This window comes from Dendrobates tinctorius, unplaced genomic scaffold (genome assembly GCF_039654945.1).
Source record: "Dendrobates tinctorius isolate UK_male_01 unplaced genomic scaffold, ASM3965494v1 ptg000070l, whole genome shotgun sequence".
NCBI classification, from domain to species: Eukaryota; Metazoa; Chordata; class Amphibia; order Anura; family Dendrobatidae; genus Dendrobates; species Dendrobates tinctorius.
In genome coordinates, this window is record NW_027361738.1 from 70,848,018 (window position 1) to 70,863,512 (window position 15,495).

The 15,495-nt window shown below is 41.4% G+C and overlaps 1 protein-coding gene across 2 annotated transcripts in view; it reads right to left on the reverse strand.

The window, feature by feature from the left end:
* Window positions 1-15,495, reverse strand: part of MALRD1 (MAM and LDL receptor class A domain containing 1) — a 586,417-nt gene that overhangs the window by 409,074 nt on the left and 161,848 nt on the right. For both annotated transcript variants that reach the window (XR_012233447.1, XM_073581848.1), the window contains exon 12: window positions 259-420. Coding sequence is in view for 1 of the 2 variants with exons in the window: in XM_073581848.1 (XP_073437949.1) it covers window positions 259-420 (162 nt within the window). In the remaining variant the exon portion in view is untranslated. The remainder of the gene's footprint in view (window positions 1-258; window positions 421-15,495) is intronic.

The following is a 15,495-nucleotide window of genomic DNA, read 5'->3' on the forward strand; positions in this document are numbered from 1 at the left end:
CTAGCAATTCTGCAAGCTAATTACGCTTGCAAAATGCTAGTTTTTCCATGGGAAAATCGCGGGAATTTAAAATGCGATTTTCCCGTGGAATGGAATTCCGGAACTCTCGTGGTAATTTCCGTGAGAGTTCCGCTACGTGTGAACCCAGCCTTAAAGTTCTGGACAAGTCCTGTAAATTCAACACCAATTCACAAAATGTGTAAGACCAGTATTACCCCACCTCTATGTAGGATTGTTTATCTTGCAATATCTGCTTACCTGAGCAGTATCCAGTGAATTACTCTTGATTGGTAAAGAAACCTTTGTCCAGTTGTCTCCAGTAGAGTCAGTGACCTCGAGCAGTAGTTCCAATTCTTGATTAAATGTTTTTATGAATATTGATATTTTGGAGGATCCCCACATCTGGTACCAAAACTGAATCTGGAATATAATGATGCAATTAGGCTGAAAATAACCATTATGCAATGAAATAATGCACTTCTGATGTTCACCTATAAGAGGGATTGAAGCACGCTCACTAGTTTTAGTTATTTACTATAGAAACTTTCAATTATAAAATCCTAGTTCTATCTTTCTAGAGAATTGTTAAGGGTCTTTTGACAATAAGCTAATCATATAGTGCCCCCCTTTTGAGGACCCCTGTGATCTATGGAAAAAAAACTGGAAATGTTTCATTTCCCTGCCGAATCATCACAGGGGAAATAAAGTATTACAGAATGCTTATTCTGTTATGCACCTGTCTCATTTTCCCCTATGGCCGCCCATCACCCTTTGTTGTGCTCTATGTCGGCTTTAACCGTTAGTGCAGTTACTGTCTCAAATGGGTACACCTTGCCGTGGTGGGACAACTTTATACTTTTTTGATCAAAATAGTGTTTACCAAGTACCCTATGTTATTTAATGCACTTGCTTTTTTACTTATTTATTTTCATTGTTTTTTCCTTTGGTTTTGCTTGCTTTTATGGCCAGTGTGAACATGCTTTTACATCATGCATGTCATTCAAGTCTACTCCAGTTCAGTTTTTTGGTTTTTCGTCTGCTCTTATAAGTAGACTGGGATTCCTCAGTGACATCATCTCCCAAGGTCTTTTAAGACCCTCTAAGACACACCCCTTTGTCTAAGAATACTGTATTGTTCTCATTGGCTGTTTGCAGTAGCCACTATCCAGTGTCTTTTTTTGCTGTCATCATCTCCTCAGATGCCTGTGATTTCTGCAATTGACACGTTTTGTTCATCAAGACCTGTTGGGTCTCTGCTGTGCAGCGACAGAAACCCGATGCCTAAGTCCTGTTTCAAACTTCAGTTTTTTTGCGTCAGTCAAAATCCGCCAATTTCGGAAAAAAACGGATCCGCCAAAAAAGGGACGGATCCGTTTTTTCCCCCATAGACTTACATTAGTGGTGGATCATGACTGACGGTCGTTCATCACATCAGTTTTTTGACGGATCCGCCAAAATTTTACCCTCTCCCGGGCGGATGAGACCGACTGTGCAACTTTTTTGTGTTGACGGTCCGCTATTTTTAACTGCGCATGCCCGGAAGCTCTACTCCAGGAACATTTTTAACCCTGAATGCCGTTCCGGGACGTGAAAAACTTCTCTCTCCCCCACCCCACTCCCTCAGGCCTAACACCCTTACTGCTCAGTTTTGTTCAGATCTGTAATAGGTCTATCATATCCTAGCAATTAGGTGGAAAAAAAATATTTGCGGCATGTTTCATCAGACTGCATTGCTTCTGGGGGAGAATATTTCAAAGTTCTGTACCATGCCTGTGTCTAATTTCTGGCTAATAAGTGAAAAATCATATTTAGCTTTATCTGTAAATCAATTCTCGGAACTTTATATTTAATCAGAGCATAATATATCACAGTATGAAAAGATACCAACATCCATCAACCTGGGATAGTTTCTGATAATCAAACTACGGGCGAGCATGGCGGGATTGAGCAATTTAAATAAACAGTAGGGATTTCCTTGCTCGGTCAAGAATTCAGCGACTTTGCTGGATGAATATTTTCAATTATTCATTCTGAAAAAAACAAGTTACATTTATTCTCAGGCGCTGCATATGTGCATGAGCCTCCCTTCCCGGGCCTGCTACTTTACATTTTCATTGAAATCAGTTTTTCCAGCGCAGGATTGAGCCTCGCTAATTCACAAGGCAACCACATCTCCAGTATTTTAAAATGTATTAAAAACAATAAAGGCGGAAGAGATTCCCAGCGTGATTACTAATCATAGAACAGTTGCCTTTGATCACTGCATGGACACTGGTGTACCGACTCCATAGTGAAAGACTTCTGAGATCTTCAAGGAGAATTCCATTTAATAGAACTAAATTATGATCCCATGTAGCTGTGTTTTCTGTTGTATTTCCCTGTGTTGGGTGTTCGTATGATTTTTCCAATATCTTTAGATGATCCTTGTCCAATGAAATCCCGTCTGACCGATATCACTACTGTCAGGAACACCGCACTGAGTTTGATCACTGAGCCAGTGCGCGTGGCCTAAGTAAAGCGAACTGTGCTCAAAGATACCTGTGGAGCGGGCAGCAGCCGAGTAGATGCGTACTTCAGAGCCGCAGGACCTGAAGCAAGTGACTGCTGGGGGCATAGCCTAAACTCCAGAGAGCTAGGAGCTGCAAGAGGACTCCTAGCAGGGTAACTGCGAGACAAAGTTACCAAGGGGCATAGACAGGGAGGATAGTCAGGACGCAGCCAATGAGTCATACACAGAGATAGCTGCAAGGTACAAGAGGGGCGAGCAGAGAGTAGTCAGATCACAGGTAATGAGTCATACACAGAGAGGGTAGCACAGTACAGAATCAACAGGCAAACTCACAACGGGAAACAGAACCGGGTCAGAACCATATAAACAAGCAATAACAACGAACAGGCACAGGCACACAGAGGTCAGCACACTCGGCCAAAGGCAAAAGTATAACTGACAGGGATTGGAGCTTCCCAGGGGTTTAAGAAGCTCTCCCAGAACCAAAAAGAGGCCACAATCATTAACCCGAGGTGTGCAGGTCAAAACCTGCACTGAGCTCCGGACATTAACCCCTGACGTGCAGCTCAAAAACCTGCACTGGGATCATGACAATTACTCTACTGATCACTACTGATTGCGAATTGACGGGGTTAAATGGTTGAGAATGAGATCTAAATTATTCTTCACTGCAGCTCTTCAGTGGTTGCACCAGTGTCTACAAACCTACTATCACATACATTGAAATGCGATATTATAGCACTTCTTCATAATAACATGTATGTGATAATGCAGAATGAGATGTGCACAGTTGTTTGATACATTAACCTTATGGTATGGGCCCGTACATTACAAGCATGTATAGGATATTGGAGTTTTGCATTTTCTTTTTTTTTTCTTTTCATGGATTCTCCCCTCTTTGATCTTTCCTGAATGTTTAAGCCAGGATCATATTCCTCTCCAACCACTACACCAATGCCTCTACCCTGTGCCAGCCATTGCACTGGTTACCTATTGGTTACAGAATACACAAATCTCTCCACAGTTCTGCACCGTCCTAGATCTCCTCCCACATCTCTGTCTATCACCCTACCTGTGTTCTCTGTCCCGCTAGTGACCTAAGACTAACTTCCTCTCTAATTTATACCTGCCAATCTCATCTCCAGGTCTTCTCTTGTGCTGTACCAGTTTTCTGGTGTGCACTACTTCAAACAATCTGGTTAATAGTCAGAATCGGCAAAAAACACCTTTCCTTAGGCTAGCTTCAGACTAGCGTTTTGGCCAGCGCACCCTATGCTAAAGATAGGGTGTGCAGATCGCATGCAGCGATGTGCGACACTAGGAGGAGATGACCGGAGGGGGCTCAACAGGGGGCGGGGCTTAGCGGCAGCCTTGCGCTGCGGGCCAAAACGCTAGTCTGAAGCTCGCCTTAGACTGGCTTAACACTGCACCTCACTAATGTAGTTAACTATCTCTCTTCCACGCACCCAGTAGCACTTTGTGTATGTATTTGTACAGATACTGGTTCATGCAGCATTTTTTGAATGCCCCTATTTATTATATCGATGTCTGTACCTTGCACAACAAGCACTGTATTTTTACGTTTTGTCACACCCCTATTTCCTCATAGATTGTAAGCTTGAAGCATGACCCTCACTTCTCTTGTGATGTGTTGAACTATGTGTTACTCTGTAATGTCTGTATTGTCTGTATATGTCCCCTCTGAATTGTAAAGTGCTGTGGAATATGTTGACATTTTAGAAATAAAAAATTTTTTTATTATTTAATTTTCTGTAATTCGGGTCTGAAAAGACTCTAGTCACCCTTTTACCAAATAGATTGCTATAATGTTGAACCAGATGGCTCCCTTGGTAATTTTGCATATTTGTCTTGATCCGTCATGTAAGCTATTCTCTAGTTGGCCGTAGCATTAATTTATGATATATTGCTTAACAATTTTATTGCACTAATATAATGTTTGTCTAGTGTATTAGGCGATATACAATGAATTGGCTGGGTGAGTAAAGTGAGAGCCAGCATCAACAATGTAGTTTTATAGGCCACACACTGTTGGTAATTTAGCTGAGCAGAACTTGTATTTCGTGATAGTTTCCAGTGACTTTTGGTCAGTTGCAAAGAGCAAAAAGAGTCAAGAGGAGTGACAAATGGAATATTACGTTCTTACTGTTCCTGGCAGAGAAGGCCATGTTTACTCATAAGGAGAGTAAATTACCCTGCAGCCCAAGTAAGGCCTTATTCAGTTGTCTGATGTTCTCTTTCAAGGTTTTCACCGATAGCATTCATACTTGTGGTAGTCTATGTGTCCATTCACATGTGCCTGTTTCCTTTTCCAAACAATTTTATTAAGATTTTATAACAGAGCATACATAAATGCAATATCATGAGGCATTCATGACACATGAAAGAAAAAATAAAAAAACACAACCAGAATATAAATAATAATAAGAAGAATTCATGGAAACATTTTCAGCCAGCGAGACCATTTCTTTATAAAGGAAGGAAGACAGCCATTCAGCAACACCAATTTTTTCTCATATGACTTATGTAAAGTCAGCTTTGCAATAATGTCGAGTGAAGAGGGCACTCGAGTGGATTTCCAATAAAACGCAATTTCATTTTTAGAAACCAAAAGTAAATGAATAACCAATTTCCTAACAGAAGGATTCAAACGACTTGAATCCAACGAGATCAGGGCGAACTGAGGAGTCAGTGAAAAATCTGATTGATTTAAAATATGAGAAATAAGAGAGGAGATGTTGTCCCAAAAATGCCGAAGACGTGGACAAAACTAAAATAAATGTGAAAGGCTACCATGATGCCCGCAATCCCTTCAACAAACAGGGGAGGTGGAAGGGTTGCTAAAAGCTTGACGAGATGGCGAATAGTACCATCTCGATATGATTTTAAAGTAGGACTCATGGAGAGCCATAGACATGGTAGCAGAATAGGTTAGAGACATGGTCAGTTTCCAAACATCTGGGGTAACAGAAAAATTCAAAATCGATTCCCATTTTTTCATATATGGGGATTTTATAAATGCAGAATCGTTGTTGAACCACTAGTAGATATAACGAGTGGACCAAAAAATATTATGGCCTGAGTTGCATAAAATATTGATCGCTGGCTCTGATAGCGGAGGGCAGCGAGTCACCAGTGGAGTCAAAAATTCTTTCAACATAGTAAAGTGAGGAGGGAACCCCAAACCTATTCTTAAGATGAGAAAAAGATACAAATTTATGACCATCAAAGATGTAATTTAATTTAGAAATACCCCAGTCAGCCTAAGTAGAATGAAAATCGAATGAATAAACAGAGGCCAGAAAAGCTAGAGGAAGCCTCAACAGGAGTTGAATCCTAGAAAAACCACTCTTACATTTAAAAAACTTCCTCCAAGCCACAATAGCAGCCATAAAAATTGGATGATTAGACTGAGATAAATGCTTAGATGTCAATAGATTCAAAATAAGAGAACAAGGAGGGGAATTTTTATTAAAATAAAATTCCAAGTCCGCCCATGAAGGTATATGGCCAGTTGACCACCAACATAGACTTTGTTTAATAAGATTAGAGTAATAATAAGCTGAGATGTTAGGCAGTCCCATACCTCCACGTAACTTATGTTTGTATAACTGATTCGAAGCAATACGGGCCTTTTTATTTCCCCAAATAAATAAATTAAGGCGTGTCTGCAGACTAGTTAAATAAGAAGTGGAAACAAGCAGGGGAAGGGATCTAAAAACGTAAAGGATTTTGCGAAGGAATATTGATTTGGCTACTAGACATTTTGCCCACCAGGATAATTCTTTGTCCGCGTAAAAATTAAGGCCTTTAGAAATGGAGGCGATTAGGGAATCAAGGTTAGTGGAAATCAGAGATCCAAGGTTTCTAGAAAACCGCAGACCTAAATAAACAATTTCCCTCTCCGCCCAACCCCAAGAAGAGACAGCCTTTATACTCCTAATTTGAGAATTGGTGAGATTAAATTGGAAAATTTTGGATTTGGATTCATTAATCTTAAAATAGGAAAGGGAGGAAAATTTTTGAAGGGATTGTAAATGTGGACTAGAGGAGCAGGGATTAGTGAGAGACAGGAGGACATCATCAGCATATAGACTGATCTTAAACTCCTGACGATCTGTTCGAACACCCTCTATGGAGGAATGATCTCTGATTAATTGGGCTAGCGGTTCTATTGCAAGGGCAAAAAGCAATGGAGAGAGGGGACAACCCTGCCGGGTACCATTAGAAATTGGAAATGGGGAGGAAAAGTGATTATTAATGTAAATTTTTGCTTGAGGGTCAGAATATAAGGCCATAACTTTGGTGATAAAGTCTAAATTAAATCCAAATTTTAGTAGGGAGCATCGGAGAAAGGTCCAATTCAAGCGATCAAATGCTTTTTCTGCATCTAATGAAATTAGAGCAGAAGGAAGTTTTTGGGAATTGATTAACTTTATAATATTTATCAGCCGTCTGGTCCCTTCAATGGATTGCCGATGTGTGATAAAGCCAATTTGGTCCATGGAAATTAATTTAGGCAGAATAAGATTAAGACGATTAGCTAAAACTTTAGAATAAATTTTGAGGTCAGTATTTATTAATGAAATGGGACGATAATTAAGAATTTGATCAGGATTAGTATTGAGTTTAGGAATTAGTACGATTGTAGCATCTAAATTTTCTCTAGGGAAGGAACCAACGGACGCAGCGGCATTAAAAAGTTTAGTTAAATGGGGGACAAGAATGTCGCGGAAAGACTTATAATAATTGTTACTATAACCATCGGGACCAGGGGCTTTATATGACTTTAATTGACTAATGGTGTCACCAATCTCTTCAGCAGTAAAAGGAGCAGATAAAAATCTGCGTCCACAGAGTTGAGATTTGGAAGGTTAACCGGAGATAAAAAATTATTAATAGAGTCCGCATCTGGAGCGGGAAGAGAGGAATCAGACCTCAAATTATACAGTTGATAGAAATATTTCGCAAATTCATTTGCAATGTCTTAGAATCATAGAATCGTAGAGTTGGAATGGACCTCCTGGGCCATCTGGTCCAACCCTCTGCTCAAAGCAGGATTCGCTAAATCATCCCAGTCAGATGTCTGTCCAGCCTCTGTTTGAAGACTTCCATTGAAGGAGAACTCACCACTTCTCGTGGCAGCTTGTTCCACTCATTGATCACTCTAACTGTCAAAAAGTTTTTTCTAATATCTAATCTGTGTCTCCTCCCATTCAGTTTCATCCCATTGCTTCTAGTCTTTCCTTGTGCAAATGAGAATAAAGTTGATCCTTCTACAATGTGACAGCCCTTTAGATATTTGTAGACAGCTATTAAGTCTCCTCTCAGTCTTCTCTTTTTCAAACTAAACATTCCCAAATCCTGCAACCTTTCCTCATAAGACAGGGTTTGCAGACCGGTCACCATTCTGGTCGCTCTTTTCTGAACTTTCTCCAATTTGTTGATGTCTTTTTTAAAATGTGGTGCCAAAAACTGGACACAATATTCCAGATGAGGTCTGACCAAAGAGGAGTAGAGGGAAATAATGACTTCACGTGATCTAGACTGTATGCTTCTGTTAATACATCCTAGAATTGCATTTGCCTTTTTTGCTGCTGCATCACACTGTTGACTCATATTCAGTCTGTGATCTATTAGTATACCCAAGTCTTTTTCACATGTGCTGTTGCTTAGCCCTATTCCTCCCATTCTGTATATGCTTTTCTCATTTTTATTGCCCAGATGTAGTACTTTGAATTTTTCCCTGTTAAAAACCATTCTGTTAGTTGCTGCCCACTTCTCCAGTTTATTTATATCTTTTTGAATCCTCTCTCTCTCTTCACTAGTATTAGCTATCCCTCCTAGCTTTGTGTCATCAGCAAATTTAATCAGTTTACCCTCAATTCCTTCATCTAAATCATTGATAAAGATGTTGAACAATACAGGGCCCAGGACAGAGCCCTGTGGTACCCCACTTGAGACATTCTTCCAACTGGATGTGCAGCCATTTACGACCACTCTTTGGGTCCGATCACTAAGCCAGTTATGAATCCACCTAACAGTTGCCTTGTCCATTCCATACTTAGTCATTTTTTCAATAAGGATTGTATGAGATACTTTGTCAAATGCTTTGCTGAAGTCAAGATATACTATATCTACGGCATTTCCTTGATCCACCCAATCAGTGATTCCGTCATAGAAGGAAATTAAGTTAGTCTGACATGACTTATTAGTTACAAACCCATGCTGACTCTGTTTAATCACTTCATTCTTATCCAGGTACTGACATACATGTTGTTTAATAATCTGTTCAAAGATCTTTCCTGGTATAGAAGTCAGACTCACCGGCCTATAGTTGCCTGGGTCCACCTTCTTCCCCTTTTTGAAGATAGGAACAACATTTGCTCTTCTCCAGTCTTCTGGGACTTCTCCTGATCTCCAAGAATTTTCAAAGATTATGGAGAGGGGTTCAAAAATTTCTTCTGCTATCTCCTTCAGTACTCTGGGGTGTAATTCATCTGGACCTGGAGACTTGAATTCATTTAGGTTGGCTAAGTGTTTCCTCACTATCTTTCTGTTTATAGATATCCTGGATTCTTCTATTCCCTTAATAGGACAGTGAAGAACAGTTGATGTTACATTTCCTTTCTGAGAGAAAACAGATGCAAAATAGGAATTTAAAAGCTCGGCCTTCTCAACATCCTGTCTTACCATTTCATCATTTTCATCCTGTAAAAATCCTATAGCATCTTTGACTTTTCTTTTACTTTTGACATATCCCCAAAATCCTTTATTATTGCTTTTGACATCTCTTGCAAGCCTCAATTCATTTTCAGCTTTAGCTAATCTGATTTGTGCCCTGCAGGTTCTGCAGACAGCATTATATTCTTCTTTAGATATGCCTCCCTCTTTCCATTTTATAAACATTTTTTTCTTCCTTTTTAGCATGTGCTTAAGTTCTGTGTTCATCCATCCTGGTTTCCTTAAATGCTTTCTATTCTTCCCTCTTTTCGGAATTGTTAACAATTGTGCTTTGAGAATTTCACTTTTCAAGATTTCCCATCCTTCCTGGACATTTTTGTCTTTAAGGATATCCAGCCATTGGATCCCTCCAATTCTCTTTCTGAATCCCTTAAAATCTGCCTTTCTGAAATCTAACCTTGACGTCTGAGTCTTCACAGGTCTTCCTCCTCTAGTTATCCAAAATTCTAAAATAGCATGGTCGCTACCTCCTAGGGTCCCAGCCACTTTTACCTCCTCAACCATTTCCTCCCTGTTTATCTTGTGGATGGGTGAGGGATAATCCCTTAGGAGAAGTAATTTTGTCAATGCGGTTGCGTACTCTAAGCTTCTTTATTCGATTAAACATAAAACGGGTGGGTTTATTAAGGGACATGTAATGATGAAATTTTGATTGCTTTACTGCTGAATCATAGAACGAAAAAATTGTGGCCCTTAATTCATTTTGAAGACGGGATAAATCAGCTAGAGTTGTGGAGCTAGAGGGAGGATTCTTAGATAAGGACAATTCCAACTCTTTCTCCTTAATCAAAGCCTGCAAATTTTTAATTTTTTGACGGTTAAAATATTTTGTATGGGAGGAAATACGAATAAGAGTGCCTCGTATAACCACCTTGTGAGCATTCCACTGGAGGAATGGTTTGGAAGGATCAAATATATTTTCTGAAAAATAAAAATTGAGAGATTTAGATATTTCCTCATGGTAAGAAGTATTTTTTAAAATAGAAGCATTACACTTCCACAACTGCTGATTATTAACAGAGTGCCCCTCAACCAACTTGGCAATAACAGGAGCATGATCTGAAATAGATTTATTTCCAATTGAAACTGAGGAAAATCTAGGGAGAGAAAATACGTCTGATAAACTTTGGTCAATACGAGAGGCAGATAAATGAGAGTCAGAAAAAAATGTATATTCCTTTGAGGTGGAATTGAGACAACGAAAAACGTCAAAAAATTCATTAGTGAAAAGCCAATTAATTAAAAAAGGGAAATTAAGTCTACTGGAAGAAGAGGCATCAAGCGTATTATCGGGTACCAAGTGAAAATCACCTAAGAGTAAAAGAATGCCTCTCTTTAGCGGTTCAAGTTTTTTTAGGTATTTGTTCAAAAACCTAATTTGACCTTTAGTAGGAGCGTAGATATTGACAATGGTATAAATTTGGGAGTCTATAGAACAGACAAGGACATGAAAATGACCGTTCACATCATCCAATTCCTCCAGCAGTTCGAACGACAAGGAGTCCCTGACTAGAGTCATGACACCTGCCTTTTTAGAGGGACCCGAGGCCTCAAAAACATGAAGGTAATTTTTTAGGGAAAATGTGGGATGATTATTAATTTTAAATTTAGTATCCTGGAGGCACACGACATCTGCTGCAGATTTATTAATTTCTCTCTGAAAGGAAAAACGCCTACTTGGACTATTAAGCCCCTTAACGTTATAAGTAACTAATGTAAGTACCATAAAAAAAAGAGAAAAATTGGAGTTAAAAAACAATCACCAGCTGGAAAGTGTCAAAAAAAGAAAACACTACAAAACTAAATAACCGAAGAATAAGTACAAACTTAAAATTGTACAGTGTTAGAACCCTAAGAGGGAAACCACAGAAAATGGTTCTCCTACTTGTGCCAGGGGAAAAGTCCGTGCAGCGCAAGGCTAAGGAAACCCTCATTAACACCTATATCAAACAGACAAATATACAAGCTAAGCACAATATTAAATCATATAATATCAGATAACCCATAGACACACATCACAATAGGCTCAGGTGACATGTCCTGGACCAGCAGAAGAAACTGTAGGAACAGAGGACAAGACACCCTGAGATTTCAGAAATTGGAACCCCTCTTCAGGTGAAAGAAAAGTTGCATTCTTCCCTTTGTAATTAAAAAAGAGGCGTAGAGGAAAGCCCCACTTATAAGGAAGGCCTCGCTCCCTCAACACAGAGGTCAGTGATCGAAATTGTTTCCGACCTTCTATAGTTGCTTTAGATAGATCAGAAAACAACTTTAGATGTTGATATGGTTCCAGGAAGCCTCCCTTAATTCTGACCAAACTCTGAATTTTCTCTTTTATGTGGTAGAAATGAATTTTCATAATTACATCCCTGGGTAGGTCTTTAGGGATGGAAGGAGGCTTAGGAAGACGATGGATACGATCAATGATAAGATCTGTATCCGAAAGATTGGGAATCATCCTCCTAAAATCTCCCTTAACATAGTCAGAAAGCTTGACGGGTGAAATATCTTCCGATATACCCCTGTGTTATGATTGAGTCACCGTAGGAGGCAAAAACAGAAATGCTAGCTAAGTCCAGAAAACCAGAGAAGTTGGCAACTATCAGATTGCAGACCCCTGAACCTATCAACACAACTAGCAGTAGCCGTGGGGGGTTCCTACGATGACCTAGACCCCTCGATCACAGCCGGAGAGAAACATAGGCCTAAAGAAGGAAAGGGGAAATCTAACTGCCCCAGAGCAGACCCCAAAGCAATAGGCAGCCCCCCACATATAATGATGTTGAAGCAAGATGAAAACACTTACACAGACAGAAAGACAGGCTGAGCAAAGACGGGGCCCAAAAACTACCTAGATAGGAACGGATAGGAAAGCTGCTGTCTGCAATCTGCCAAAACCCTATCAGAGACAAAAGCCAACAAGCTGATATAAAAATGGCCCTGAAGCAACTAAGCTTCAAAAACTAAATCAGCACTCAGGTACTTTCAGAAGACAGAGCTAACGGAACACTGCACACTCCAGCAGGGAGTGGCAGAATCCAAAAAGCAAGAAAAACAAAAACAAATCTTAAATGCAAAAAGGCAAAACAGAAAACTTAGCTTTAGGAGAGCAGGAATCAGACTGGTGTCCAAGAGTCCACAGAGAAATCACCCGCAGGGCAGAAAGGGCGTAGGCTGCCTTAAATCCAGTCAGTGACTCCACTCAGCCAATCGTCTTCATTAGTCCCAGGTGCCTGATAATCAGGCTCACTACCTTCCTTCACTAGAACAGGGAGTTCACCAGGCCTCAGTGACGGAGGAGAAAATGAACTCACAACAGTACCCCCCCTTGAGGAGGGGTCACCGAACCCTCAACAACGCTACCAGGGCGATCAGGGTGAGCCCGATGAAAGGCACGCACCAATCTTTTGGCATGAATATCAGAGGCAGAGACCCAGGAATTATCCTCCTGACCATAATCCTTCCACTTAACCAAATACTGGAGTCTCCGTCTAGCCAGACGGGAATCCAGAATTTTCTCTACCTCATATTCCAAGTTACCTTCAACCAATACAGGGTCCGGAGGTGCCACCTCAGGCACAACTGGCTCAACAAACCTCTTCAACAAGGACTTATGGAACACATTATGGATCTTAAATGTGACAGGAAGAGCCAAACGAAAAGAGACCGGATTAATAATCTCCAAAATCTTGTAAGGTCCAATAAATCTAGGCTTAAACTTAGGAGAAGCCACCTTCATAGCAATATTTTTTGATGATAACCACACCATATCACCAATCTTAAACTGGGGACTAGAGTTGAGCGACTTTTGGTTTTTTAGGGTCGCGTTTCGTTTCGTGAAACCCGACTTTTCCAAAAGTCGGGTCGAGCAAGATCGTCCGATTATAGGGAAAAGTCGGGGTCGTCCCGAAACACGAAACCCAATGTAAGTCAATGGGGAATAAAAGTCGGCAGTGAGAGGAGGACAGGAAACACACCAACAGTGCCCATTTGAATGCCAAAAGCATCAATTCTTCTTACTTAAGCTTGTCAACCTTAATTAACTTCATAATACAAGTTACGCACTGAAAAATGGGGGTTATTTGGCTATAGTTGTGGGGGGGAGGGCTGGCTCCAGGTTTTCATGTGCCCTGGGCGAAAGAGCGCCCCTTTAACACATACCACAACTCATCATGCTCCGATACGGCAGAGAAATAGCGGTATAGTACAATGAAAAATACTTCACTTTTTACATCTCATGACGAGGCCCATCTATTTCTCCATACAGAATCATTGGTCCCATATAATGTTTGAAACAGTATATGATGAGCTCCACATAATGCTACAGTATATGTTGGTCCCCATGGATGAAGCTCCACTGTCTTATGGGCCCAAATAATGCTCCAAACATAATGGGCCCCATTTCTAATGCTCTAGTGTATAATGGGCCCTGTAAATGCTGCTCCAGTGTCTGATGTCCACCTTTGGAATGTTCCAGTGTATGGTGGGCCCCATCTATCATTCTCCAGAGTATAGTGCTCCCCAAAAATTGCTGTCCCAACATTGAAAACAATCAAATAAGTCTCCTCGCTAGGGAATCCCTGTACTTGTCTGGACTCCTCGTCGTCCCCATCTTCCATCTCACTGCACAGTATTTCAACTTTTCAAGTGCTGTGATCCTGAGCAAGCAGGGGCGGCCCACTCGTTGGCGACGGCACTGGCACAGGGCCCCTGATAGTACGGTGGTGTGTCTGATGGCGGGTGGGCCGAACCTGCACTTTCATCTGCAGCTTCCTCTTTGTCACCGTGTAAGATGGAACTGTATATGGAAAGGGTAACCTGAGTTTCATCAGGGTCAGATTCAGACCGTGTAGCGTGCGAGGGGAATGTAGTGGTCTGGGTCAATGTACCAGCAGATTCATCAAGCAGTGGCTGGGCATCATTGCACTTGTGTCGTCCCCAGGAGTACGGTCGCCACAGTGGCATTACCTTCTTCCTAGGGAGTGTGATGTCATGCTTGGGAGCAACGAACGATCTCTCTAGCAGGTTGGCGTTATTCCCACGAGTCATGACCCTCCAAACAGCGTTCATGAAGGCAAAGTGTTTGTTTTACGTGGGCAGTATGGTTGCAAAGCTGAACCTTAAAGGAATGTACAGAAGGGCACCACCAGGAGTGGAGCCTACGGTTAAATTCGACTCCACCTGGGAAACCTCAACCATGCCAGCTACAGAACAGATGCACACATTGCAAGCTTAATTCCGTTAACGAACGAGACTCCGTCATGCCCCGCGGTCCGAGTCCGGCTTACTAGAGGGACACGTGAGGCTCTGGCACATGAGATTGGCCAATAACTGGTGTGTCATGCCCTTACATGTCCGTGGCTGCATGTGCACTACACTGAAAAGGCCAGCGTTTGTCGCTTACAGGTGCAGATAACCCGCTGAACAACGTTAGTGATGGGGATCACTGATTACAATTATTACCCGCGAACAATGATTTCCCAGTAAGTGCAGGTCAACCGCAGTTCCGGAATTAGGCCTAACCGTCATTCCTGAAAAAATGAAAAACTTACGTGTGCAAACCACAGGTGCTGTAGCTTGCTCGCCAGCCATTCTCACGCCCAGTATGGATTACACGTGATTGCACAAAGGTGAGAAAGGGTACCGTATCCCCAGATAACATGTATGGATAGCGTACACATTCAAAATATATGTCTATACATCAGGAGGCAGGCTCAGACGGTGTTAGGCCCAGTATGGATTGCACGTGATTGCACAAAGGTTAGAAAGGGTACCGTATCCCCAGATAACATGTGTGGATAGTGTACACATTCAAAATATATGTCTATACATCAGGAGGCAGGCTCAGACGGTGTTAGGCCCAGTATGGATTGCACGTGATTGCACAAAGGTGAGAAAGGGTACCGTATCCCCAGATAACATATATGGATAGTGTACACATTCAAAATATATGTCTATACATCAGGAGGCAGGCTCAGACGGTGTTAGGCCCAGTATGGATTGCACGTGATTGCACAAAGGTGAGAAAGGGTACCGTATCCCCAGATAACATGTATGGATAGCGTACACATTCAAAATATATGTCTATACATCAGGAGGCAGGCTCAAACGGTGTCAGGCACAGTATGGATTTGACGGCCCAGACTACACAGCGGAGGAGCAGGGAGAGGTAAAGATTGCAAATGCTGGGGCCCTGCCCAAGCAAGGGGGGCCCACTCGTGGGC